Source organism: Triticum aestivum, chromosome 2B (genome assembly GCF_018294505.1).
Source record: "Triticum aestivum cultivar Chinese Spring chromosome 2B, IWGSC CS RefSeq v2.1, whole genome shotgun sequence".
Taxonomy (NCBI): domain Eukaryota; kingdom Viridiplantae; phylum Streptophyta; class Magnoliopsida; order Poales; family Poaceae; genus Triticum; species Triticum aestivum.
The window spans coordinates 565,244,837-565,270,644 of record NC_057798.1 but is presented as its reverse complement, the minus strand read 5'-3'; the positions used below and the strand labels follow the sequence as shown (position 1 = coordinate 565,270,644).

Genomic DNA, 25,808 nt, shown 5'->3' with positions numbered 1-25,808 from the left:
AGCGGGAAACAAAGAGAGGAGGGGGGTAAAGCCGTCGAAACGAACGCACGCAGCCTGGGAAGAAACGATTCTCGCTGTCTTGCACGCACGCACGCACTCCACCAAAAATTCGATGGATGGATGGAGACCAACTGCGCGCAAAGTAAAGAATTGTCCGTCCGTCCGTCGTATATCCCGGCGAAAAAAGCGATCTCCCAAATGTAGGTCACCAACCACGGCTACTTTGCAGGACCGGACATTGAAGGGCATCTCAGATGGAGATACCGAAGCCAGTCCAGATAGATAAACCTGTCCATGAGCCAGGTCCACGGCCGCCCCGCTGCCCCCACCCCTCCACCACCACCGGTCGCCCCCTTTCCCCGCACCACCACCACGCCCGGCGTCCAGATCACGGCGCCGGGGAGGAAGAAGAAGAAGTACAGCCGCGGTGCACGGGGAACAGGGTAGCAGATAGAGGAGAGGAGAGGAGAGAATCTCCCACCACCCAGCAGCAAAGCAACCCACGACAGACGTTGCGTCGTCGCCACAAACATCTTCACCGAATATCCACCCGCCCGCCAGCCACCAGCCTTTACTATTAAACCAACCGCCCGCCCCGTATTATCCGGTTTCCCGTTCCCGCACGAGTAATACTGAAGACAGACTGTTTATAAACCCCATCCCATCCATGGGATAGATATTTGGGAAGGAATCCCGGTAGGCCACGATTTCCCCCGGCCGAAAACCGATCGCGAGTCAAACTCCGGGCGCATATATTTTTTGTAGTATATGGGCGGATCCGACGCAACCCCAGCCGCAAGGGACGACGCCCAGGTCGTGGTGGTTGTGGGATCCCCCGTCGACGGCTCCCCCTCCCCCTCCCCCTCCGACCCGCCTCTCGCTGCCTCCGCTCCGGCCTCCACGCCACCGGCGGAGGCGGAAGCTAAGTGGGAGCTCTCCGCGGTTGCTCCGGCCGAGGCTTTAGCGGTCGAAGGTAAGCAGGTGGAGGCGGCGGCGGCGGCGGAGGCCATGGCGGTCACCGTGGTGCGTGACATCGAAGCTGGCCCCGAAGCCAGCACCAGCGGCGTGGCCGACGAGAAGCCTTCCTGGTTCACCCCGAAGAGGTACTGCTGCCACTAATCCCCCAGCACAGCGAGATTGAGCGGCAGCTTTGGCTTAGTAGTAGGTTTGAACTTTCGGCGCACGGGTTTTTCCCTCTGCGGAGCTGTGGGACGGGTTCGATATCAAATTGGGGCGATTTGGCTGTTTGTTTTCAAAATTCTGGGTTCTCCCGAGCTCCAATTGAGCTGCCATTGCGTTGATTTGAGCTGCGAGCCTTCAGCGATGCCAGGTTGAGGTCAGATGGGAGCGCGCTAGGAGATTTGGCCAGTTTTTTTACGCTTGATAACAAATCATTGCTCATACTACAAACAATCATTAGTGATATATGTGCTGTATGGTTCCATCTCCTTAATCGAAATTTCTCTTGAATCTCTGCTTGTTCCTTTCGTGACTTCTAGTTTTAGTATTTGTCCGTTTCTCTATGTTGGCTTGCTTTAGTGGCGTGGACCTGCGTTTTGTACTAGTTTGGCGTTGGCGTGATGCAGTTTGTTCCCGTTTGTAGTGGTCTTGAAAACGTTTGTGCGCGCGTGGGCGTTATTTGGTAACCGGACGGTGGCCCAAGCCTTTTTTCTGGCCAGATAGTCTCTAACTCTTTTGATATGCAGTGAAAATTGCATAGTAGATTTGGTCTCAATTTCGACAAGATGGAGTGGTGATTTGGTTGTTATCCTGTTGTTTGGCACAGTTTATCTTGTTAGTATATCATGTGCTCACTGTGGCTCTGATTTTTTTCCCGAAGTTTTGGGCCTCTACATTTGCGACATTTAATGGAATTGGAGGACATGGTGATGCAATGTCAATAATTCCACGTTGTGTGGGTCTTGAGTTCAAAACTTGTTATTTATGCAGACTGCAGTAGCAGTTTAGTGAATGTGTGCTCAGTATCCCGTGGGCGTTACCATTATCTAAATTTAGTCAATCATTTCATGTCAGAAGCTGTAATTTATGCAGATTAAATTAGCATGACATACTCTGTCAGGTTTTGTGTTCTCACTGTAAAGAGTCCATTTATGCAGTGGTTGAGTTAATTACTTTTAATGGTTGCAGATTACTTGTGATGTTCTGCATAATCAACATGCTAAATTATGTTGACCGGGGAGTAATAGCAAGTAATGGTGTCAATGGCAGCCGTGGCAGTTGTTCTGGTAGCACATGCTCATCAGGTTCTGGAATTCAGTAAGCCCCGCCAGAAACTTTTCTACAAAATGTGACATTTCTTTGAACTTAATACACTTGCTGCATGTCTTAGCTACTATAAGCGAGAGCTTAGATCAGGAGAAATGCTCATATAATTTAGTTCGTTGCAAATTGCAAGCTACCAAGCTGTGCTACATCCCTTTTCCAAATTAAATTGTTGTACAGTGCCATTGTACACAATTCCCGTCTTCTTTTCCACATTATAATTTTCTTCTTTCTCTATCTCATGCCATGTTGTCTGCAGGGGTGATTTCAATCTGAGCAATTTTGAAGATGGCGTGTTGTCCTCAGCATTTATGGTTGGGTTGTTGGTGGCTTCCCCGATATTTGCGTCATTGGCAAAAATGTTAGTATCTTATGGCCCTCTTTTGATGTACTATAACTTTATTTCTATATATTGCTCATTGCAGTAGGAAAAGATATTACGGATGGACACATATTCTTCAAATAACAATACACACTACAGACTAACATTGTTTTAATATGGCTACGCAAGCCTTTAAGGGTGCTATTTTTCTGCATGTGATAGATTTCCCCCCCTCCTTGCAGTCACAATCCTTTCAGGCTTATTGGTGTCGGGTTGTTAGTCTGGACTATTGCAACAGCTGGCTGTGGGTGCTCGTTTGATTTCTGGTCAATTACTATATGTCGCATGTAAGTACTTTCTATATGTTAATGATCTGTGTTTTTTTTTAATAACACTCTACTAATCATGTGATCTATTCCACAATATGTTAATTAGGTTAGTTGGTGTTGGTGAAGCTTCGTTTATAAGTCTCGCAGCTCCTTTCATTGATGACAATGCACCAGCAGCACAGGTCCTGTTAATCTTGTGATGCCTTTAGATTTCTTAACACTGTTTTCTGTGTATATGTGAACATATCTTGTGTTTGCTTGGCCTTGTTTCTATACCCAAGTCCCATCATGAAGCAACATTCTTCTGGAAATAATCTACATCTTTGCACATGTATTATGTTTATGACGTGTCAAGGATATGAATGATCTTTCTCCGAATCATTATATGTCACAACAGAAGGAGCAAACTGTCAAACCCATGCCATTGAGGCAAAATTCTACAGGGCATTCAAAATGTGTTAATCAATACAGTACATAAATACCATGTAATCCAGAATTGTAATGGATCACTCATCCGGTAATTGCTTTCAGAGCCTGAGCTCATATACTCCCGCATGAACATTTTTCTAAAAAAAATAGCAAAAAATGATCTGAATTTGTTTGGTACCAAAGATGCTCGAGTATTCTAGGTGCGCACAAAATTTCGTTAAGAAATGTCGTCCATGGTGCTCTGGACAAAAAACAAATAAAATCGGTGCTCCAAAGAAACAAATAGGCAATTTGTAGCACTGTTTTCTTCCCCTTTTGGTCCAGAGCACCACAGATGTCATTTGTTCACGAAATTGTGCACACAACTATAGAACACTAAAGTGCCAAAGTATCAGATTTTTTTGCTTTTTATCACCATGGATGTCATTTGTTCACGAAATTGTGCACACACCTATAGAACATTAAAGTGCCAAAAAATATCTGAATTTTCTGCTTTTCTCTTCAAATTTATTGTTCATGCGGAGTAGAAACGCCGTCCTCATCACTCATCTCTGTATTGAGCTGATTAGCTTAGGCTAAAAAATTCTTCAGCAGTTGCTTCTAGTTGTTAAATCAGGTGAATGAATTGCTCCTTGAATAATGCATACATTTATGAATCATGATGTTATGTAGTTTAATGTTTGCTTAGGAGGTTTGGTTACATAGTACTGTTTTTTTTCTCGTGTCTTATGTTAGTCAACAACTAACATTGCTGCTATTATGTTACCAGAAAACTGCATGGCTTGCTATGTTCTACATGTGTATACCCACTGGGATAGCACTTGGTTATGTTTATGGTGGGTTGGTAAGTGTTATATATGCTACACTTTTCTTCTTTCTTGCTTCTTGGTTTTGCCTCAAGTTATATGGGTTGAGAAACAGGTGCATTACCAGTGTAACTTGACCTTGTATTGTTCAAAATGTTGCATCTCATCAGGTTGGAGGTCATCTGCACTGGCGTGCTGCTTTCTGGGGAGAGTCAATTTTGATGCTTCCGTTTGTCATTCTGGGCTTTGTGATAAAGCCACTAGAGCTCAAAGGTGTGGCTTTGTTTTACTCCCTCCGTCCCATAATATAAGTTTTTATTACAACCATTATACTCATATAATGGTTGTAATAACATCTTATATCATGGGATGGATGGAGGGAGTGAGTATGTATTATTTTGCTTATCAGTGTAGACAACACTACTAATTTCTATTTCGGTATTCTGGCACCCTGACTTTCTTCCATTTATTTTCTCTTTCTTTTGGGATGGTGATTTGTTTACCAGGATTTACTCACAACAAAAAGACAAAAGAGTATGGTCCAATGCTCAGTCCGGAGCTTCAAGATGAGACAAGTATGTCCCTTTGCTCTTTACTTAGTTTGACGTTGTTACACCATCTTTGCCTTTAAAGAGTGCTTGAATATTCCCTTGAAAGGTTAAATTCATAATTTGCTCCATTCAGTTATTAGAAGAACTCACTGTTTCTCTACACTGATTTGCTTACAGTACAGGAGTGAAAAGCACTTAAGAAAACACCTTCCAAATTAAATTCCTTTTCGTGACTCTCTGCATGTTATGCTAAAATTTTGGGTTATGGGGCTACTACTTTTGTTATGAGTTGAACCGTGATAATATGCTTGATATTCTGTGATCCTAAGGATCTTAAGCATTTTCAATAGGAAAACAACTAAGGGCAAAACTGATGATTTGCTTAGCCTTCTGAATTATTTTGACCTCCCCTTGTATTCGAAGTGCACAAAAGCAGCAGACTTTATTTTAGGGAAGAAAATAGCATAACTAACTTGCAATCATGTATCCTAGATGACCTTGTTCATTTGCTTTAGGGCTTATTCATCAAAGGCTACTTTCATTGACATTTCTGGATACAGCATCATACTGAATTGAATTTGCCTCCTCCTGGCTGCTGGGGTGTGTAACTTCACAGAAGCTCAAGCGCCAGTAAACACCACCTTGTTCAATTGCTCATTTCCCTTCCAACTATTCCAGGTAATAATGGAATAAAGCAGGGTGTTCCTGCTATAGTTGAGGGCCTTGCAGAAAAGCTTCCAGAAAAGTCTTCCCTGTAAGCACCTCCTTTGTGTTTTTTCTAGTTCGATCAGTGCCTTGATTTTATATCTTCATACAGTGCTGTTTCTCTCCTTTTCTTACCTTACCGGAATATACAGCACCTTTTCCTTGTTGATGATCTAGGTAAAAGTGAATGATGTTGTAGTTACTTAACTGATGTGCTAACCTATTCAAATAGATTAAGTTTAGTAGCTTACTTGCATTAACCTAGTACAAAATCGTTTGAATATTCACATTTTCATCATGCAGCTCCAGTTTCGGGAAGAAAGTTATGATTGAAATCCATCATTTTGGGAAAGATATGAAAGAATTGCTACAAGAGCGAGTCTATGTTGTCAATGTTGCAGGTCAGATCTTCTTTCACATGTTATGCAATTATTTGAACTCTATTATGCTAGATGCTTATTTTTTATACTGAACATGAGGTTTTTAAATGCTAAACTCAGCTGTGTTCAGTGCTATACTTCATCCTTGATGTTAGACAAGTAGATCTTCCATATATAGTCTGCATTTAAATATAGTTGAAACTAGGACTGGGCATTCGGTTAAACCGAACCGATCGGTTCGGTTCTCCAGTCAAAAAGGAAATTCGGTTTCCACTAAATGACAACCGATCGGTCTTCTGAAAATCTGGGAACCGAGGATTCAGTGGACCGACGTTTCTTTTCGGTTCTCCGTTTCTGACCGAACACCAAATGAAGGAACAGAGGCACCGGTCGTCAATGGAAAGAAGCAACCAAAAAATCTTAAAAAATAGGCGTATGACAGACGAATGGAAGAGGAGATGCGCTGTGCGGCTGGCTGGTGGCTGCTAGATCTTGCGGCGCCTCAACCTGCACGGTCGGTGGATAAGATGCGCTGTCTGCAGTCTGGTGAATTTGCCAAGGCCTAAATGGACGCATGTGACTAGTCGCTAGTGGGCTACAGCCTAGTGCATGGAGTTGGCCTGTACTAGTTTATTCGGTGTCATCGGTCCTTTCGGTTAACAAAGGGTTAAAACCGAACTGACCGAGCTAATTTCGGTTGTCTAGCGTAGCTGGCCGAATTTGTACTGATTTTTCCGGTTTCGGTCTATTCGGCTTTGGCACCGGTTTTTTCGGTTCGGTATTACGGTCTTCGGTTAAAATGCCCACCCCTAGTTGAAACAACATGTACTCTGATCCACTGTTGTTTTCTCGCTCAAGTTAAGCACAATTGGTTCAACTTTTGTGGCAGATTTTCCATATAAAATGTTACTGTTAATCCATAGGTTAAAAAGGCCTGTCATATCAGTCACATCCTAACCGATTTGCTGCCAAAATTCGTTGTCATTTGTGTCCCGATTCCTAATTCTGTAAATAGCCAAGCCAGCAACTACCTTTGGGAAGTAAAAACATTTTCTAAACAAATCTTGGCTCTGGCTATAGATTCTTCATTCAGCATTCAAAAATTTGGGCAATAAGGTTCTCTCGTGGTACATTGCTTCAAATGGATCTTTATAATTAGTAACACATGTCTTTCACGTCCAAATTCGAAGTTTGATTGATACTTCTGAAATACATTTCATTTGCAACTCTTTTGTGCGAAGTATACTCTCCTGTTTGTAACTGCGGTAAATTTAATTGGGCAATTCCAGGTTACATCTTCTACAACTTTGTCATTGGTGCCTATTCCTATTGGGGCCCCAAGGCTGGTCAGGATATCTACCACATGGTAATTCCTTGTAGTCTGTTTTTCCGATGCATAGGGCCATATTTGTTGATTTTTATTTGAGCATTGATTTTTTTTAGTGACCTGTATGAAAGTCCTGGTCTTCTGCTTTAGTATAGCCTAGACCTACCACAATATTTATATTATCACACTTAAATACATTGCCATTTCACTGGATAACCTTTCATGCTGAACTTGTCATACCAGGCCAGTGCAGATCTAATGTTTGGCGGAATAACAATAGTGTGTGGAATATTTGGAACCCTTGCAGGGGGTTTCATCCTTGACAAGATAGACTCTACAATTTCCAATGCTTTCAAGGTAAGAAAAAAATTACAATCTTATATTTGCATTTGTTTGTCTTCTAACTGGAGTATTTTTAAGAAAAAGAACCCAGCTTTTTTGTCCAATTTTAAGGTATGTTCTCAAATAGCTTGGGTGTGTGGTTATTCTATTAGCAAGAATATATTTACCATCATCTTAAGTTGATGATTTTACGTTTGTTTTTAATAACTGATTCTAGGCTACTGACCTCCAGATGATTTATTTTTTTGCTAACAACATGCAATCACTAGTTAATGTGTTGTTCTTTTTGGGCATGTGCCTAGGATTAGTTCTTATCATTGCCTGTTGCCTTATTTGTTCTTTAGCAGAATGACACTAGACCATTAAGTAGGTGTGTGAACATGGGTGTGTTATATTTATGTCTACTGAGTGTTGAACATGATGTTGAACATGGGTGTGTTATATTTATGTCTACTGAGTAGTACTCCCTCTGTATACTTTTAAAAGACGTTTTAGATCGCTACTTCCGGAGCACATGCCAGTCAGGAGGCTGGAGCAATGAAGCTAAAGGAAACTGTATATGCTGGTTACTACTGTATTAATTTTGTAATTCTTACTTCAATCGACATGGTTTCTTTTCTTGTAGCTTCTTTCTGGCGCAACTTTCCTAGGGGCGATATTTTGTTTCGGTGCCTTTTGTTTCAAGAGCCTTTATGGATTCATACCCTTTTTTTCAGTGGGGGAGCTCTTGGTTTTTGCAACTCAGGTAAATACTTACTTTGCTTAACTATTTTCACAACACTTTACATTCTGACTCCTAGTACGTGGCTGAGCTATGAAACTATTGTTGCTAATTTAGGAACACAAAGAAACGTAAAGTCTTATTTTATTATGTTGATTATCTTGGTTCTCTCTTTTGAAAATCTTTACATTGGAAGTTAGTCTAGTTGCTGTACGGGTATTCGATGTAAAACGGACAATGTTTTTAAACAACTTGCTTCTATTTGTATGTACTTGTCATGCTGCTAAGCATTTCAATATGTTGTAAATGCCCTATGCCTAGTTAAATTCTTCACATATACTTATCCTTTGAACCTACAGGCTCCAGTAAACTACATATGCCTTCATTCTGTGAAACCAAGTTTGCGGCCATTATCAATGGCTATGTCTACTGTTTCAATCCATATATTGGGTGATGTGCCTTCTTCACCCATTGTTGGGTTTATTCAGGTACTTGTTCTTGTGCTTGTTTTCAATGAATCATAGGCAAAGAATTACTTGCTCAGCAACTTAATTGCCCATGTTCTCTGTATGTAATCAGGTTCATTATTTTCATGTACGGAGTAAATGAGATTACCCTAATATGCAAATATTTTGTTATGTTGATGTCTCAATGCTTGTCATAATGGATTGCTTTGTATATGTAAATACTCCTCTGTATTAAAATATAAGACATTTTTTGGTCTAGATTTAGACAAAAAAAGGCCTTATATTTTGATACGGAGGGAGTATATTTAGATCCCAATATTTATGTGTCCTCTTATCACTCTATTAGTGCCCTAGCAGATGTTGATGCATTATGGCTATAGCATTTTAGTTGCATCCAACACCACTTGGATGGTGATGCTTTTCAGTATTGTTGCATCGTGAGTCCTATATTGTGCTTTTACTGTTGGAACTTTGATGCAGGACAAAATCCATAACTGGAGAACAACGGCGCTTTTGTTGACATCCGTCCTCGTTGGTGCATTTGGATTTTGGTTTTGGGGTATGTAACTTCATATAATGTCTGGGCAGTATCTCATGTTTTCACTTACTGATTAAAAGGATTGTACTGTTTGACTCTTTTATGTTTAGAAGTCATATGCAAGCATGATTTGAAACCAAACCTAATCACTACCATGCCCTAATGTGTAGATTGAATATGCTTATCCTAAAATAAATTTAAACTTGCCCTGCAGTAATGCATGTATTTGTGATACTTGGCTGAAGCTGGGACATATTTACTCTCTGCAGGCATATTTTTGCATAGTGTTGATCGTTTCAATGAGCAGAGCGAGCATGGTGTTCCTGCCACTGAGAGATCAAACCTCAGGCCATTGCTTGATGATGGAAACGATGAAGCGCGCACTTCTCAATGATCAGTGAGGTCATCAAGCAAGATGCCTTTTTCTTTCTTAGCTGGATTATTTCGGCCGTGCCAGCAAGCATGTGAAATGTAAATTTGCATGTCTGTTGGCTGTACCTGTACATAAATCATTTGTTCTCTTGGTCGTCTTGGCTTTTGTGTACAGACTGCAGATACTGCAAACAGTGTGTATCAATGGTGTAACTTGGTTGATTAGAAAGGGTGGGTAATGTTTGCACATGTCAACAAAGTTTCTTCCGAATTAGTCGGATCTGAAGCTAAAATTGCTTGTCCGGCCTCTACTTCTCTAGTGGTCGCCAAAATAGATCACATGGATGGATCTCCCATCTATTCGCTGAGCTACAGTAGTTTTTTCTTTCCATATGCGAGGTTATTGGAAGTAATAAGCATGATAAATTGCCTCAGCTACAAAGAAGGTACACTGAATGCACATGGGATTGAGCGCCCAGGGTTTATGGTCCCAATCATTCGCCATGCCGCTCGTACATCTGGTAGGTCATCGGAATAAAAGGAACGGGCGCCCAACTGCCGACTGGAATGGCGATGTACGCTGCACAAGGAAGAGGAAAGAGGGTTGTAGCGCGATCATGACCCGGAACAACCAATGTGGTCCAGGCTGGGCGCAACAGCAACATGTCGCGTCTGGCGAGCCGTCAATCCCCCCGATGATCCGGTTGCGCAGCCGCGGCTCCACCACACATGTAGGCGAGCAGCGCCCCGCAATCCAACTACTACATGGATTGTTGCTGGCCGCCGCTACCACTCTCAGCGCTTCATGGATAATCGCCGTCCGTCTGCGTCGCACCATCTGCCACACCCGTAACCTGGCCTTTTGTTTGAAAATGACTCGCAGAAATCTGTTTATCAGTCTTGCTGAATATCGGCTGAAAATGACCTGCTGTGTATGTAGCTGGGTCTCCATCAGACCATCGCCATTTCCAGGGTAACAGCATCCATGCAAGTCTTTTTTTTTTTCCTTTCTTTGCATACGGACGCTTTGCATGAGCTAGGCATGACAAATGACGTTTCAGAGGGGCTACTCGAAGCCAATGGAATGCAATGCGAATGCGGCATGACCAAGAAAATTGTAAACCTCGAGAGTTCTTCTATGCAGATCAATGTTACAGGCTTGAGCAAGGTGAGGTGAGATAATATCATAATAGAGCCGTCCGTAGAGGCGAGAGCTACCGGACGAAGACCCCATGTGGGCTGCCCCCCAATGCCTACAGTGCTGCACAGCGCTCCTGCTGCAGTGCTCCATGCTGTCCCTGCACGGCTGCAGTGCTCCTGTCCTCTGCACTGCACTGCACTTCAGATTTCTTGAGCCAAGTGCCCAAGTGCGCTACATTCAGGTTTTCAGGGTCAGACTTCAGATACCTCCATCTGTTTACGTACTTCCCAATAATTGCATATGGAGCTCCCCAAAAGCTGAAACCTCATGTTCAAACTCGCAAAGGAAAACCGGCCACCTCATGTTCAAGCTGGAATCATAATTTTCGTCACAATTCCTTGCAAATTATTTTTCATCAGAGAGACATGTGTAACCAAACCAACAACTTCATACGTGCATTTCCGACAAAGTCAGTGTATTTTCCTCATGCAGAGTCGAACATGTAGCTTCATATGTGCATTTTTTTCTGACATGCACACTCAGAAATGTGTATGACTCATATGCGCATTTTTTTCTGACATGCACACTCAGAAATGTGTATGACTTTGTTGTACATGCTTGTGACGTTTCAGAGCCAGAGGGCATAAAAAGAATATACAAAGAAAACGCACATGAAACTCCAGCCCCTTTATAAATTTGCACCCCACAGGGTCAGGGACCAAGCGGACAAGGCCCTATCCATCCATCCATCCCCATCAGATCACCTCCCCACACATCTGTGCGCCACCCGAACGAAAGCTAAGCCACCAGCAGCCATGGCATCTCGCGACGCCGCCACCTTCCAGCTCTACCGGCCCATGGCAATGCCGACGGCGACGCTCATGCCCCAGACGATGGCAATGCCCGGCTTCTCGTCGGCCGAGGCCGCGGACGACGCCGTGGTGAGAGTGCCGGCGCCGAGAACGGCGGGGGCGGCGAAGGGCGCCAAGGACCGGCACAGCAAGGTGAACGGGCGCGGGCGGCGCGTGCGCATGCCGATCGTGTGCGCGGCGCGCGTGTTCCAGCTCACCCGCGAGCTGGGGCTCAAGTCGGACGGGCAGACCGTGGAGTGGCTGCTCCGGCAGGCCGAGCCGTCCATCCTGGCCGCCACCGGCTCCGGCACCACCCCGGCCGTCTTCTCCTGCTCCTCCGCGCCCTCCACCGCCGCCGTCTCCCTCCTCGGGAAGCGGCCGCGCGAGGACCACGAGCACGAGGCGGCGCCGTCGTTCTGGGAGGCGCTGCAGGCCCGGCCCGTACCCTGGGGCCTCTCCCCGTCGCTGGAGGCGCAGGCGTACGCGTCGTCGGTGGCGCAGGGGCACCACCACCACCTGAACCTGCTCTCCGCGCTCTCCGGCGCCTCCAGGCGGCCAGAGGAGGAGTCCCGGTGACCGACCGCCGCTGCAGCTAGCGCCGAGCCGCGCGCGCTCTCTACGTGATCGCATGCGCTGACCTGCCAGTGCCCTGCTGCCTAATTCTTGGAGCCAAGCTAGCCAGGTGTTCCTGCTTGCTTGCCTGCTGCTGTGTGGTGTGGCTTGCCCTACGTACTTTATCATTTTCTTTTGCTTCCTTTCTCCTTTGCGTGCACCGTGTGTTTTCTTTTGCGTGGTTTTTGGTCTGGGAAGAAAGAATGGAGAATCTGGGCAGCATCAGAGATTCCAAGGTAGCAACTGTAGATACAAGCCTGCTAGAGATCTTACCACCCCATCTCGTCGGATTTGTGATTGTGCTTGTCACTAGTTATTACTACAGTGTATTACGCCACTGCCACGGCTCTGCCATTCCCTGCTGTCTGTGACGAGTCGATTGATCTATCTAACACAGTGCCACTCTTGTACCACTCGATTGTTGTTTTGCGTCAATGGAAGTCCCTCTATCTGTAGGAATCGTTTTGCCGATGCAAAGGCTCTGGTGTGATTGACATCTGCGGTAACTGTCGAACAATGATGGAACGAGATGACCCATTTGGCGCACTGCCATCACATTACGTACGTACATGGCAGGGCTGCGCTTTGCTGCGGAAGAATGATTTAGCTGATGTTTAGTAGATTTACTTTAATCGTGGGTTCGCTTTTATCCCTGCAATACTGCTGCTGGGGCAAAAGCTGCCGCTCTGCTAACGGCCTCTGCCACTTTGCCCTGATGAAAGGCTCCGGCTGTGTTCTCCGGCCATTATTGGTGCCAAGCTGTAGGCCATTTGGCTGGCTGGGCAGGAAAGAGAGCTGCCCTGCCCTACCCTACCTCACCTGACGGAATGCAGATCTCTGCACTCTGTCTACACCCCCAACGGTTTACGTTGCCATGCTCGCAGATATTAAGTGCTCCACGTAAATTTCAATATATATATATATATATATATATATATATATATATATATATAATAATAGTGCTCCACGTTAGAGAATACAGTCAAGTGTATCCAGCATTGCGACGCGGAGCATATTTTTGCTGCGACTCGAGAGGCATGCTATGCTCTGTGGGACTGTGATGACTGTGACCGCCGGTTGCACCAACCTGCCCGTCCTTTGCGTCCGGGCTGGTTGGTGGCGGCCAGCTGCATGCTCTGGTAGTCTGATCTGAGGTCTCTGGACTGGATGGATATGCCAGTGGCCGCCAGTGACTTACCGGTGTATTTATTTTTGGACGACTGGCGCTGGTGACTTGGTGTTGGTACGTACATTCCTTGCAAAACGACATGCCATTGCCAGCTTCTCGCTCGGTCTGGGGGAAGATCCGCAACATCTGTTGCTTTCGTGCACTGGTTTCGTTTTTCTTTATTGAGCACAGTTTTGTGTGCCTGCTGCGGGACTTGCCGATGGGAGGTGAAATTAACGAAGAGCGCACTGCCGTCCTACGCATCCACTTGCCGCTCAAAAGTATATTAAAGTTTTACAGGCAGAGATTTCAACAGGCGGGGATAGCTCAGTTGGGAGAGCGTCAGACTGAAGATCTGAAGGTCGCGTGTTCGATCCACGCTCACCGCATACCTCCTCTTTTTCCATTTTTTTAGTGAAGCCTTTAATTTTTTGTTTGTTTTGGAGACAAATGAAGCCTCGACGCACACTGCAAGAGCAAATGACAACCATATGATAGTTTTTTTACAAGCGACTAGAATAATACAAAGGGCCCAAGTGCAAGCAAGCACTAATGATCCACAAAACTGTACACATGTAACAACTCATCATTCGTGCTAGTTTATACTATTTGCATGCAATTTACTTCTCCTTTCGTAGAGAAATATAAAATTGTTTAGATCACTATCAAGGGAGTGTATCTGAATAGCCCCCACTGCTAAAGATTATTTGTATTTTCCTTGAGCCGCATCAAAATTTAATCTAGCCACTGCGTGTACTATGTCAGTTTATAATAGTCATCCTTTTTTCCGAGAAAGTTTATAATAGGTATCCAATCTATACATTTGACGCCTAAAGCATGTTTTAATCCGCAAAGAAAACTGATGCATGCATACAACTTACACTCCAGTAATCAGTCCAATGCTCCCCCTCCACCAAAAGAAAACTGACGCATGTGTGCAAAATTTGTTTTGTTTTGCTCCAATTTTGAACTTATACAAAAAGACATACATTTAAGAAAAATGATAAACACATTATCTTGCTTTTTTTTTGTGGGGAAACACATTATCTTGCTTCATGCTATAGGGGCAACCATAAAAGCACTAGATAGGTTGGTTAATTCAACACAAGTTTTATTTAATACTCCCTCCAGTCCTTTTTAGTTTTCATATAAGACTTGTCTAAAGTCAGACCTCATAAAGTTTGACCAATTTTATAGAAAAATAATACTAACATTCACAATGTGAAAATATACAACCTCTTTCAACCCATCCCGTCCCTTCCGCAAGCGACAGGAGGGAAAACCTAGCTGTCGGCGGGGTCTCCCCTTCTTCGTCGTCCTCCCTCGCCGCCGCCAGAGGGCGCGACCGGGCGAACCCCGGCCACCGGCGGCGGCGGCGGGGATCTATCGTCCTCTCGCGTGATGGACACAGTGCAGGACGAGACTGTTGGGCCGGAGTGTGGTGCTGCCTTGCCTGGCGTGGTTGTGGAGGCTGCTCCTCATGGCAGCAGCAACATGTCTCCCTACCAGGCATGGCCTTATGACGATGCGACTTGTTGTGTATGACGAGAAGGACATACCATGCACCTACTCGACATCGTCAGATGTCTTAAGGAGATCTGTAACATCTACGACTTCACCGAAGTTGGGGACAAGATAATCGGCGTCATCCACGTAGGACCTGCAGGCCCCGTCCTCTTCATGCATACCATTGCTAATATGACTACCGACCAGTAGGTGTCTTCAAAGAGTTCAACATGCATGCATGTCTATTTACATCAATTTATGATTGCACTTGTGTTGAGTACTACCTCTGTTCCATAATGCGTTGAGTACTCGCCCCGTCTCTTCTCCCATGTCGCTCCCCCCGTGGGCGATCCAGGAGGGCACCACTGCCGCCTAGGGTCTCCCTCCCCCGTTGCCCCTTCCCCTCGCCGCCGCCGACGGGCGCCCTCGTGGTGTTGGCGGCGGCGGGGCTGTTTGTCTCCTGTTTTGCAGGGTGGGGTGTGGGGCTCCATCTCCTTGACAGCGCCGCAAGGCAATACATTGTTCCCATGTCCGGTGCTTTCTCCCGACGCCCTACTAGCTCGACGGCACGACATCCATCTTGCGGTGGCTCTGTGTTGGCGTCTTGCGGTGGCTCTGTGTTGGCGTTCCTGGCATGGGCGCTACCTCCTGGCGGCCGATCTAGGAGCGCCCAGATTGGATCGGGGATGGAGGCTAAGGACTTAGGAGCAGCCGACGGCCTTGCAGGATGGTTGTGGTGTTGCATTTGGTGGCCATGCTCCGCCGATGAGGTGTGGCTAGGTGACTTGTGCATCTGACCAGGGTGTGGAGGCGCAAGGTGCTATGCTGGTGGCTGGAGCACCAACGCTGTTGAGGTGCTAGGGATGGTCGAGATCTGATACACAACATGCTGGATGGTGGTTCATTGAGCTGATCCGGGTGAAAGCTCTGCACTCGGCTAGATGCCAAGGCCGGCGCTTGACGGTGTCGTCCCCTTATTGAAGGCATCGCCATGGAGAAGTTCAAGACTTCTATCTGCTATCTTCGGGGAAAACACTAGGTCAGGCGATCAGATGATGACGACACTCTTGTGTCATTTCCCCCTTGGGGGCGTCATTCGTGGAGGTGTGCACGGACTCGAGGGACCAGTGGACGGTGATACGTCTCCAATGTATCTATAATTTATGAAGTATTCATGTTGTTATACTATCATTCTTGGTCGTTTTACAATCATTTTATAGCAACTTTACATCATTTTTTGGGACTAACCTATTGACATAGTGCCCAGTGCCAGTTGTTGTTTTTTGCTTGTTTCTTACATCGCAGAAAATCAATACCAAACAGAGTCCAAACACAGTGAAACTTTTTGGAGAACTTTTATGGACCATAAGGAACAACATGTGCCAAAGAAGTACCAGAGGGGTGCCCCAATGGGGGCACAACCCACCTGGGCATGCCTGGGGGCCCAGGCGCGCTCTGGTGGGCTGTGCCCACCTCGGTGGCCTCCCGCACCGCCTCTTCGCCTATAAATTCCCAAATATTCCAAAAACCCCAAGGGAGTCGATAGATCGGAAGTTCCACCGCCGCAAGCATCTATATCCACTAGAACCAATCTGGACCATGTTCCGGCACCCTTCCGGAGGGGGAAATCATCATTGGAGGCCATCTTCATCATCTCGGCGGCCACCATGATGAGGAGGGAGTAGTCCACCCTCGGGGCTGATGGTTTGTACCAGTAGCTATGTGTTTAATCTCTCTCTCTCTCTCTCTCTCTCTCTCTCTCTCTTCGTGTTCTTGAGATGGCATGATCTTGATGTATCGCGGACTTTGTTAATATAGTTGGATCATATAGTGTTTCCCCCTCTCTATCTTGTTATGAATTGAGTTTTCCCTTTGATATTTCATTCTTATCGAATTGAATACTTTTATGGATTCACGTGATGTATGTCTTGCATATTAATACCCGTGGTGACAATGGGGTATCATATTGATTCACTTGATATGTGTTTTGGCACTCAACTCGCGGATTCTTGAGGTGACATTGGGGTAATCTATGCATAGGGGTTGATGCATGTTCTCGTCTTTGTTTCTCCGGTAGAAATCTTGGGGCACTCTTTGAGGTTCTTTGTGTTGGATCAAGTATTATGAATCTGAATTTGTTTTGGTGTTATTTTAGTACGAACTCCTGGATAGATCGATCGAAAAGAATAGCTATAAACAATTTCTTCTTATGTTCTCCGCTAGATAGGAACTTTGGAGTGATTCTTCATCGCACGTTGAGGGATGGTTATGTGATCCAATTATATTAGCATTGTTGAGAGTTTACACTAGCGAAAGTACGGACCCTAGGCCTTGTTTTCAAGCATTGCAATACTATTTATGCTCCGTTTTATCACTTGCTACCTTGCTGTTTTTATTTATTCAGATTATAAAAATACATTTCTACCATCCATATTACACTTTTATCACCATCTCTTCACCGAACTAGTGCACATATACAATTTTCCATTGTATTGGGTGTGTTGGGGACACACGATACTCTTTGTTATTCAGTTGCAGGGGTTGTTTGAGAGAGACCATCTTCATCCTATGCCTCCCACAGATTGATAAACCTTAGGTCATCCACTTGAAGGAAATTTGCTACTGTCCTACAAAACTCTGCGCTTGGAGGTCCAACACGAGTCTACAAGAACAAGTAGTGTAGTAGACATCAAGCTCTTTTCTGGCGCCGTTGCCGTGGATGTGAGTGCTTGAAGGTATACATTTAGATCTTGCAATTGAATCTTTTAGTTTCTTGTTTACCACTAGTTTGGTTTATAAAAGAAAACTAAAAAATGGAATTGAGTTGCATCATATTCTTCTTCTTCTTTATAATGTTAATGTCTTTCGTGAAAATGATGGAAAGGAAAATTGTGCTCAATTGTTAGAAGAAGAATGCTATGAAATGTTTGGCATAGAATCCATGAATGATGAGCATGACTGCAATGTTGTTAGTATGAATTCCATGAATATCCATGATGTTAATGATATGCAAAGCCATAAGCTTGGGGATGCTATGTCTAATGAAGATGACATTTTTTTGTCCCCCAAGTTTTGATGTGCAAATTTGCTATAATGATTGCATGCCTCCTATTTATGATGATTATATTTATGGAAGTGAGTTTGGAATAGTGTCAACTCTAGGTAATGATCCCATTATTTTGGAGGGTGTTGAATCTTATTATAATGATAAAAGTGGATTTGGAGAGGTCATGACTTTATTTAGTAATGATTCCACTATTTCGGAAGAGGTTTCAATTGACTACGATGAGAAAAAAGTTGCAACTTATGGTGATTATTGTGATGATACCTATGTTATAAAAAGTAGTGATAATTATTGTCATAATTTACATTATCCTTTTATTGAACATTACTCTTTTAATGTGGATTTTTTTATAGTATTCGAGTTTTATATGGTACTCCCACTTTTATGAATGAGAATAATTTTGCTTATATGGAGAGTAATAAACTTTCTATGCTTGTGGATCATTAAAATAATACTTTATGTGATAGTTATATTGATGAATCCATTCATGATGCTACTGAAAACTATTATGAGAAAGGAACTTGTGATTCATGATGCTCTTTTATGTTTCAATTCTTTACTTTTATGTGAGCATCATTGAAATCATCAAGCCTAGCTAAAAAGGCATAAAAGAAAAGCGCTTTTTGGGAGACAACCCAACATTTACCCCTGCTCTTTTTGTGAGTTCGCATGATTAGGCTACTTATAACCCACAAGTATTGAGGATCGCAACAGTTTTCGAGGGTAGAGTATTCAACCCAAATTTATAGATTCGACACAAGGGGAGCCAAAGAATATTTGCAAGTATTAGCAACTGAGTTGTCAATTCAGCCACACCTGGAGACTAATTATCTGCAGCAAAGTGATCAGTAGCACAATAGTATGATAGTTTTGATAGTAGTGGTAGTAGCAATAGTAAAGGTAACAGTGATAGCAATGATTTTGTAGTAATTGTAACAGTAACAGCATTAGTAGTAACTTAGCTAGATCAATATGTAGGAAATTCGTAGGCATTGGATTGACAATTTGTTGGATGATATTCATCATATAATAGTCATAACCTAGGTGTAACGCCCGGATAATTAAGCTACAGTGAAACTCTGCTAATGATGCCACGTCACCTTCGTTACTGTTGCTAATCTTTCATTAGTTCAAAACTGGTCCAAAAATCAAATTCAAAATATGACAAAAACAAAAGTTTTCAAACATCAAAACAAAAATGTTCAGGCAGTGCCAAATATTGCATAGGTAATTATGGTGAAGTAAACACATTTTTAGAAAATGCCTAAATACTTTAAAATGAAATAAAAAAGAAAAGAAAATAAATAAAAAGAAAAACTGAAAATAAAGCAAAAGGAAACAGACCCCCCCTCTCTTGGACCAAACGACCCAGCTAACCCAGCCGACCGGCCCAGCCGGCCCGGCCCGCCTCCGCCTGCCGCTTCCCTTCCCTGTTCCCCCGACCCGGGTCGGAACAGGGGCGCGTCCCCGCCGCACCCTCTCGTCGGCGACGAGGAGAGGATAAGGCCGCCACGCCCCGCCTCCTCGATCTCGCCTCCCACTAGCCCCCACTCTCGCCTCGATTCCTGCGCCTCTCCCACTCCCCTCCAGATCCACCTCGCCCTCTCCTTCCCCTCCGCATCCGAGTGCCACCGCCGCCATGGCTCCGGCCTATCCACGGCCACCGTGCCCACCTCATCGCCCCACGGTGTCTCCAAGGGCCGCCGTCGTCCGCTGCTTCGACTGGTGCAACCCGTTGGAGACCGGAGCCACCGCAACACCCCTGACGCCGCCGTCTTCCTCCTCTGCTCCGACAAGCTCCGCCCCCGTTCTTCACTTACTCCGGCTGCGCCCCTGCAGCTACTAAACCCCCAAGGGCCATCGTGTGCGCCGCTCGGTGAGCCCCCTGCACTCTCCTCTCTTTCTCTCTCGTGCGGCCTAGATAGTTGTCGCCGTAGCACCCGAACGCTCCGCCGCGGATCTTGTCGCCGGCGAGATTCCGATGACCAAATGGTCACGGGCATGATTCCGTCGAACTCGCTGTGTCGAGTAGGGCCCGGCTAGCCCTCCCATTTGCCCATTAACGCGCGGCACCGCCCTTCCCTCTCGCGGCCGAGCGCCGGCGTCCGCCGCGCCTCTCGTTGCCGTCGCTACACAGCCTCTCCGGCCACCGTGTCACTACCGTTCGACGTGGCTTCGTCTCTGCGTTCGAACGCGCCTAGCCCCACGATGAACCATGCCCCACAGCCTCGCCATCAAACTCACCCGAGCCCCGGCGTCCGCCCCGCTCATCGCCGGCGACGCTGCGGCCCTCCTCCGACCAAGCTACCATTCAGAACAAATATCCTCTTCCTCGGATCAATGATCTATATGATCAATTGGCTGGTTCGTCAGTGTTCTCTAAACTCGACTTGAGGTTGGGTTACCACCAGATCCGTGTGTGAACAAGATACCCCGAAGACCGCAGTTGTGACTCGCTATGGTTCATACAAGTACACCATCATGTCTTTTGGATTAAGCAATGCTCTAGCCACCCTGTCTCGTCTGATGAACTATATCTTTATGGAATACCTCGACAAGTTTGTCGTGGTTTATCTGGATGATATCCTTGTATATTCCAAGAATGAAGAAGAACATGCTGAACATCTTCGTCTTGTTCTGGAAAAGCTTAGAGAGCATCAACTCTATGCCAAGTTCTCCAAGTGTGAATTCTGGCTCCCCGAAGTAACCTATCTTGGGCATGTCATCTCTAAGGATGGTATTGCCGTCAACCCTGAACGAGTTCAGGCTATTCTCGATTGGACTCCTCCGAAGAATGTCAAGCAAGTAAGAAGTTTTCTCGGACTCGCCAGCTATTGTCGTTGATTCGTCGAGAACTTCTCCAAGATCGCTAGACCTCTGACTAACCTGCTTCATAAGGGCGTCAAGTTTCAGTGGACAGAAGAGTGTCAGGAAAGTTTCCAGGCGCTCAAAGACAAGTTGACTTCTGCCCCAGTGCTTGCTCCTCCAGATACTAAGAAGGACTTCGCCATTTATTGTGATGCTTCACGACAAGGCTTAGGCGCTGTCCTAATGCAAGAGCGCAAAGTGATTGCTTATGCCTCTCGTCAATTGCGCCCTCACGAAGAGAACTATCTAGTTCACGACCTTGAGCTTGCTGCTGTTATCCATGCACTGAAACAGTGGTGACATTACCTTCTCGGTAATCGTCGCGAGATCTTCACCGACCACCAAAGTCTGAAGTATCTGTTAACTCAACCAGATCCGAACCTCCGTCAGCAGAGATGGATGGAGATTGTTGCAGATTTTAACTTGGGTATTTCGTATACCCCAGGCAAGGCTAATGTAATGGCTGATGCCTTGAGCCACAAGTCATATTCCAACCACCTCCAGGTTCACAAAGTTCAGCCCTCGCTTGTTGAAGAATTCAGGAAGCTGAACCTCCATATTGTTCCTCCTGGTTCTCTCACTCCCCCTCCTCCGGAGAGCCACAAATTGAACCTCCATGTTGTTTCCTAGGGTTCTCTCAATACCCTGGTTGCTATACCAGATCTCGTGGAAAGCATCAAGACGCTGCAGAAGTATGACTCTCAAGCCCACAAGATTAAACGCTACCTTGAAGAAGGAAAGCCCTCGTTCTTCACTGTTGATGATACTGGCACTTTGTTCTTTAAAGGTCGCCTAGTGGTCCCTTCAAAAGATAACCTGGATATGACTCAGGAGGTTATGAAAGAAGCTCATGATACACCTTTGTCTATTCATCCCGGTAGCACCAAGATGTACCAAGACATTCGCCAGAGATTCTGGTGGTTTAATATGAATCAAGACATTGCTCATTATGTTGCTGAGTGTGACGTTTGTCGTCGTATCAAAGTAGAGCATCAACGGCCTGCTGGAACTCTGCAACCTATCTCTATTCCCGAATGGAAATGGGACCATGTTGAAATGGACTTCGTCACCGGGTTTCCCAAATCGCAGAAAGGTAATGATGCTATTCTTGTCATCATTGATCGACTTTCTAAGGTTACACATTTTCTGGCTGTCAAAGAGACTATCACTGCTAGTCAGCTGGCAACCCTCTACATGTCCAGAATTGTCTCATTACACGGTATTCCACTGGTTATCAGTTCAGATCGTGGCAGTTTATTCACTTCAAGATTCTGGGCAAGTTTCCAAGAAGCTATGGGAACTCATCTGTCATTCGGTATCGCTTTTCATCCTCAGTCGCAAGGGCAAGTTGAACGTGTCAACCAAGTTCTCGAAGACATGCTTCGAGCTTGTGTTATTTCCTTCGGCAAGAAATGGGAGGAATCTCTCCCGCATGCTGAGTTCTCTTATAATAATAGCTATCAAGCTAGTCTGAAGATGGCCCCCTTCGAAGTGTTATATGGACGAAAGTGCCGAACCCCTCTGAACTAGTCAGAAACTGGGGAACGTCCACTCTTCGGTCCGGATATTATCCAACATGCCGAAGAACAAGTTCGCATAATTCGCGAGAATCTCAAGACTGCTCAGTCACGTCAGAAGAGTCAGTATGACCGTCATCATAAGGACATGGTTTATCAACCTAGCGAAAAGGCTTATCTTCGAGTCACACCAATGGGTGCTCACCGCTTCAGGATCAAGGGCAAGCTAGCTCCTCGCTATATTGGCCCATTCACTATTCTGGAAAGGCATGGAAAAGTGGCATATCAACTGGAACTTCCGCCGAACCTTTCTCAGGTTCACGACGTGTTCCACGTGTCACAACTCCGCCGCTGCTTCAAGGACCCAATCCGAGCAGTGGATCATGAAGTGCTCGAATTGCAACAGGACCTCTCTTATAAAGAGCATTCGGTCCGCATTCTCGACCAAGCTAATCGCCGCACACGTCAGAAGGCGATCAAGTTCCTCAAAGTCCAGTGGTCGCACCATTCTGAAGATGAAGCCACTTGGGAACGCAAGGATCGCCTGCGTGATGAATACCCCGTGCTGTTTCCTTCTACCTCCTAAATCTCGGGACGAGATTTCTTGTAGTGGAGGAGATTTGTAACGCCCGGATAATTAAGCTACAGTGAAACTCTGCTAATGATGCCACATCACCTTCATTACTGTTGCTAATCTTTCATTAGTTCAAAACCGGTCCAAAAATCAAATTCAAAATATGACAAACAACAAAAGTTTTCAAACATCAAAACAAAAATGTTCGGGCAGTGCCAAATATTGCATAGGTAATTATGGTGAAGCAAACACATTTTTAGAAAATGCCTAAATACTTTAAAATGAAATAAAACAGAAAAGAAAATAAATAAAAAGAAAAGTGAAAATAAAGCAAAAGGAAACGGACCCCCCTCTCTTGGACCAGACGACCCAGCTAACCCAGCCGACCGGCCCAGCCGGCCCGGCCCGCCTCCCCCTGCCGCCTCCCTTCCCTGTTCCCCCGACCCGGGTCGGAACAGGGGCGCGTCCCCGCTGCACCCTCTCGTCGGCGACGAGGAAAGGATAAGGCCGCCACGCCCCGCCTCCTCGATCCCACCTCCCACTTGCCCGCACTCTCGCCTCGATTCCTGCGCCTCCCCCACTCCCCTCCAGATCCACCTCGCCCTCTCCTTCCCCTCCGCATCCGAGCGCCACTGCCGCCATGGCTCCGGCCTAGCCACGCCCACCGTGCCCACCTCGTCGCCCCACGGTGTCTCCAAGGGCCGCCGTCGTCCGCTGCTTCGACTGGTGCAACCCGTTGGAGACCAGAGCCACCGCAACACCCCCGACGCCGCCGTCTTCCTTCTCTGCTCCGACAAGCTCCGCCGCCGTTCTTCACCGACTCCGGCCGCGCCCCTGCAGCTACTAAACCCCCAAGGGCCACCGTGTGCGCCACTCGGTGAACCCCTGCTCTCTCCTCTCTCTCTCTCTCTCGTGCGCCCTAGATAGTTGTCGCCGTAGCACCCGAACGCTCCGCCGCAGATCTCGTCGCCGACGAGATTCCGATGACCAAATGGTCACGGGCGTGATTCCGTTGAACTCGCCGCATCGAGTAGGGCCCGGCTAGCCCTCCCATTTGCCCATTAACGTGCGGCACCGCCGTTCCCTCTCGCAGCCGAGTGCCAACGTCTGCCGCGCCACTTGTCGTCGTCAGTACACAGCCTCTCCGGCCATGGTGTCACTACCGTTCGACGCGGCTTCGTCTGTGTGTTCGAACGTGCCCAGCCCCGCGATGAACCATGCCCCGCAGCCTCGCCATCAAAATCACCCGAGCCACGGCGTCCGCCCCGCTCGTTGCTGGCGACGCTGCGGCCCTCCTCCGACCAAGCCACCACCTCCATTCAATGCGCCACGGCTTGGGCCTTTGGATGGGCCTAGCCCCGCTCCTCCCCGAGCCTTGTAGCGCGATTCCGGCCAACTCCAGCGAGGGGCCGCCTCTGTTTGGGTTGTCGGAGTCGCTCCGCCGCCGGCCGCCGACGTGGCCTGCCGTTGGGGTCCAGCAGGGTCACTGCCTGGTGGCCCCAGGGCCCGGCTGGCCCAGTTGACCAGGGTCAACGTGCTGACTCGGCTGGTCCCAGCAGCTGACCAGTGGCCCCCACTCTATAATCTAATTAATTAGTTAATCTAATTAACCTGGGCTAATTAGTCACTGACTAATGGGGTCCGCACTTAGTTAAACATAGTTTAAAACAAAACCATTTCAGCTCTGGCTCAATGACAGGTGGGTCCCACTGGACCCACAAGTTAGTTTTGACTCCAGTCAACCGCATTGTTGAATGCTGACATCACACATATGTCATGCTGACGTCACCCCATACTATTCTGGATAATGTTGATTTAAATTAATTAAATAAATTCCAGAAAATGATTAAATCTTTTAGAAAATCATATAAAATAATCCATAACTCGGATGAAAATACTTTCTACATGAAAGTTGATCAGAACGACGAGACGAATCCAGATACACAACCCGTTCGTCCACCACACCTCCCTAGCATAGCAAACACGCGAGTTTCCCCCTCCGGTTCACCTGTCCGAAAACACGAAACACCGGGGATACTTTCCCGGATGTTTCCCCCATTCGCCGGTATCACCTACTGCCGTGTTAGGGCACACCTAACACCGCTCATTGTCATGTCATGCATCGTCATGCTTATGATTGCATTGTATTTACTGTTTCTTTCCCGTCTTCTCTCCGGTAGACTACGAGACCGACGCTGCTGCTGCCCAGTTCGACTACGGAGTTGACGACCCCTCCTTCTTGCCAGAGCAACCAGGCAAGCCCCCCCTTGATCACCAGATATCGCCTATTCTCCTCTATACTGCTTGCATTAGAGTAGTGTAGCATGTTACTGCTTTCCGTTAATCCTATTCTGATGCATAGCCTGACATTGTTGCTACCTCTGTTGATACCTCACCTGCAATCCTAAATACTTAGTATAGGATGCTAGTTTATCATTTGTGGCCCTCATTCTTGTCAGCCTGCCTTGCTATACTATCGGGCCGTGATCACTCGGGAGGTGATCACGGGTATATACTATACAGATGGTGACTAAAGTCGGGTCGGCTCATTGAGTACCCGCGAGTGATTCACGGATTGGGGGCTGAAAGGGCCTTTGTCTCGACGGCCCTTTGTGTGGATCTTTGTGGCGGAGCGACAAGGCAGGTTGAGGCCACCTAGGTGAGAGGTGGGCCTGGCCCTGGTCGGTGTTCGCGGTTGCTTCATGATAACACGCTTAATGAGATCTTGGTATTTGATCTGAGTCTGGCCACTGGCCTATACGCACTAACCGACTACGCGGGAAAGATATGGGCACTCGACGTTATGGTATCAGCCGAAGCCTTCGTGACGTCAACGACTGAGCGGCGCGCGCCGGATTGGAACGTAAGCCTGCTCTTGTATTAAGGGGGCTAGTTCTGCTTCCGGCCGCCCACGCAACATGCAGGTGTGCAATGG

At 46.4% G+C, this 25,808-nt stretch overlaps 2 protein-coding genes and 1 non-coding gene across 3 annotated transcripts; all 3 read left to right on the top strand.

Annotated features, from left to right (window-relative positions):
• Window positions 1–464: 464 nt before the first annotated feature.
• On the top strand, window positions 465–9,821 carry LOC123046064 (probable sphingolipid transporter spinster homolog 2; the record flags this gene model as incomplete). Its single annotated transcript, XM_044469354.1, is given in 16 exon segments — window positions 465–1,103; window positions 2,149–2,277; window positions 2,543–2,644; window positions 2,848–2,952; window positions 3,041–3,116; window positions 4,133–4,207; window positions 4,340–4,442; window positions 4,676–4,744; window positions 5,399–5,474; window positions 5,729–5,826; window positions 7,095–7,171; window positions 7,376–7,489; window positions 8,100–8,219; window positions 8,555–8,683; window positions 9,143–9,221; window positions 9,470–9,821. Coding segments are annotated over 16 exon segments (1,812 nt in total). The 3' UTR covers window positions 9,595–9,821.
• Window positions 9,822–11,408: 1,587 nt separating this feature from the next.
• LOC123041668 (transcription factor TCP7) lies at window positions 11,409–12,589 on the top strand. The gene has a single exon (XM_044464251.1). The coding sequence runs from the start codon at window positions 11,529–11,531 to the stop codon at window positions 12,138–12,140; it is 612 nt and encodes a 203-aa protein (XP_044320186.1). The 5' UTR covers window positions 11,409–11,528; the 3' UTR covers window positions 12,141–12,589.
• A 1,071-nt stretch (window positions 12,590–13,660) lies between these two features.
• TRNAF-GAA (transfer RNA phenylalanine (anticodon GAA)) lies at window positions 13,661–13,733 on the top strand. The gene has a single exon. It is a non-coding gene; the product is annotated as a tRNA-Phe (tRNA).
• Window positions 13,734–25,808: the final 12,075 nt, after the last annotated feature.

Bases quoted from the DNA above. Each gene is read 5' to 3' on its own strand.
- LOC123041668 (XM_044464251.1), top strand. From the start codon at position 11,529: ATGGCATCTCGCGACGCCGCCACCTTCCAGCTCTACCGGCCCATGGCA.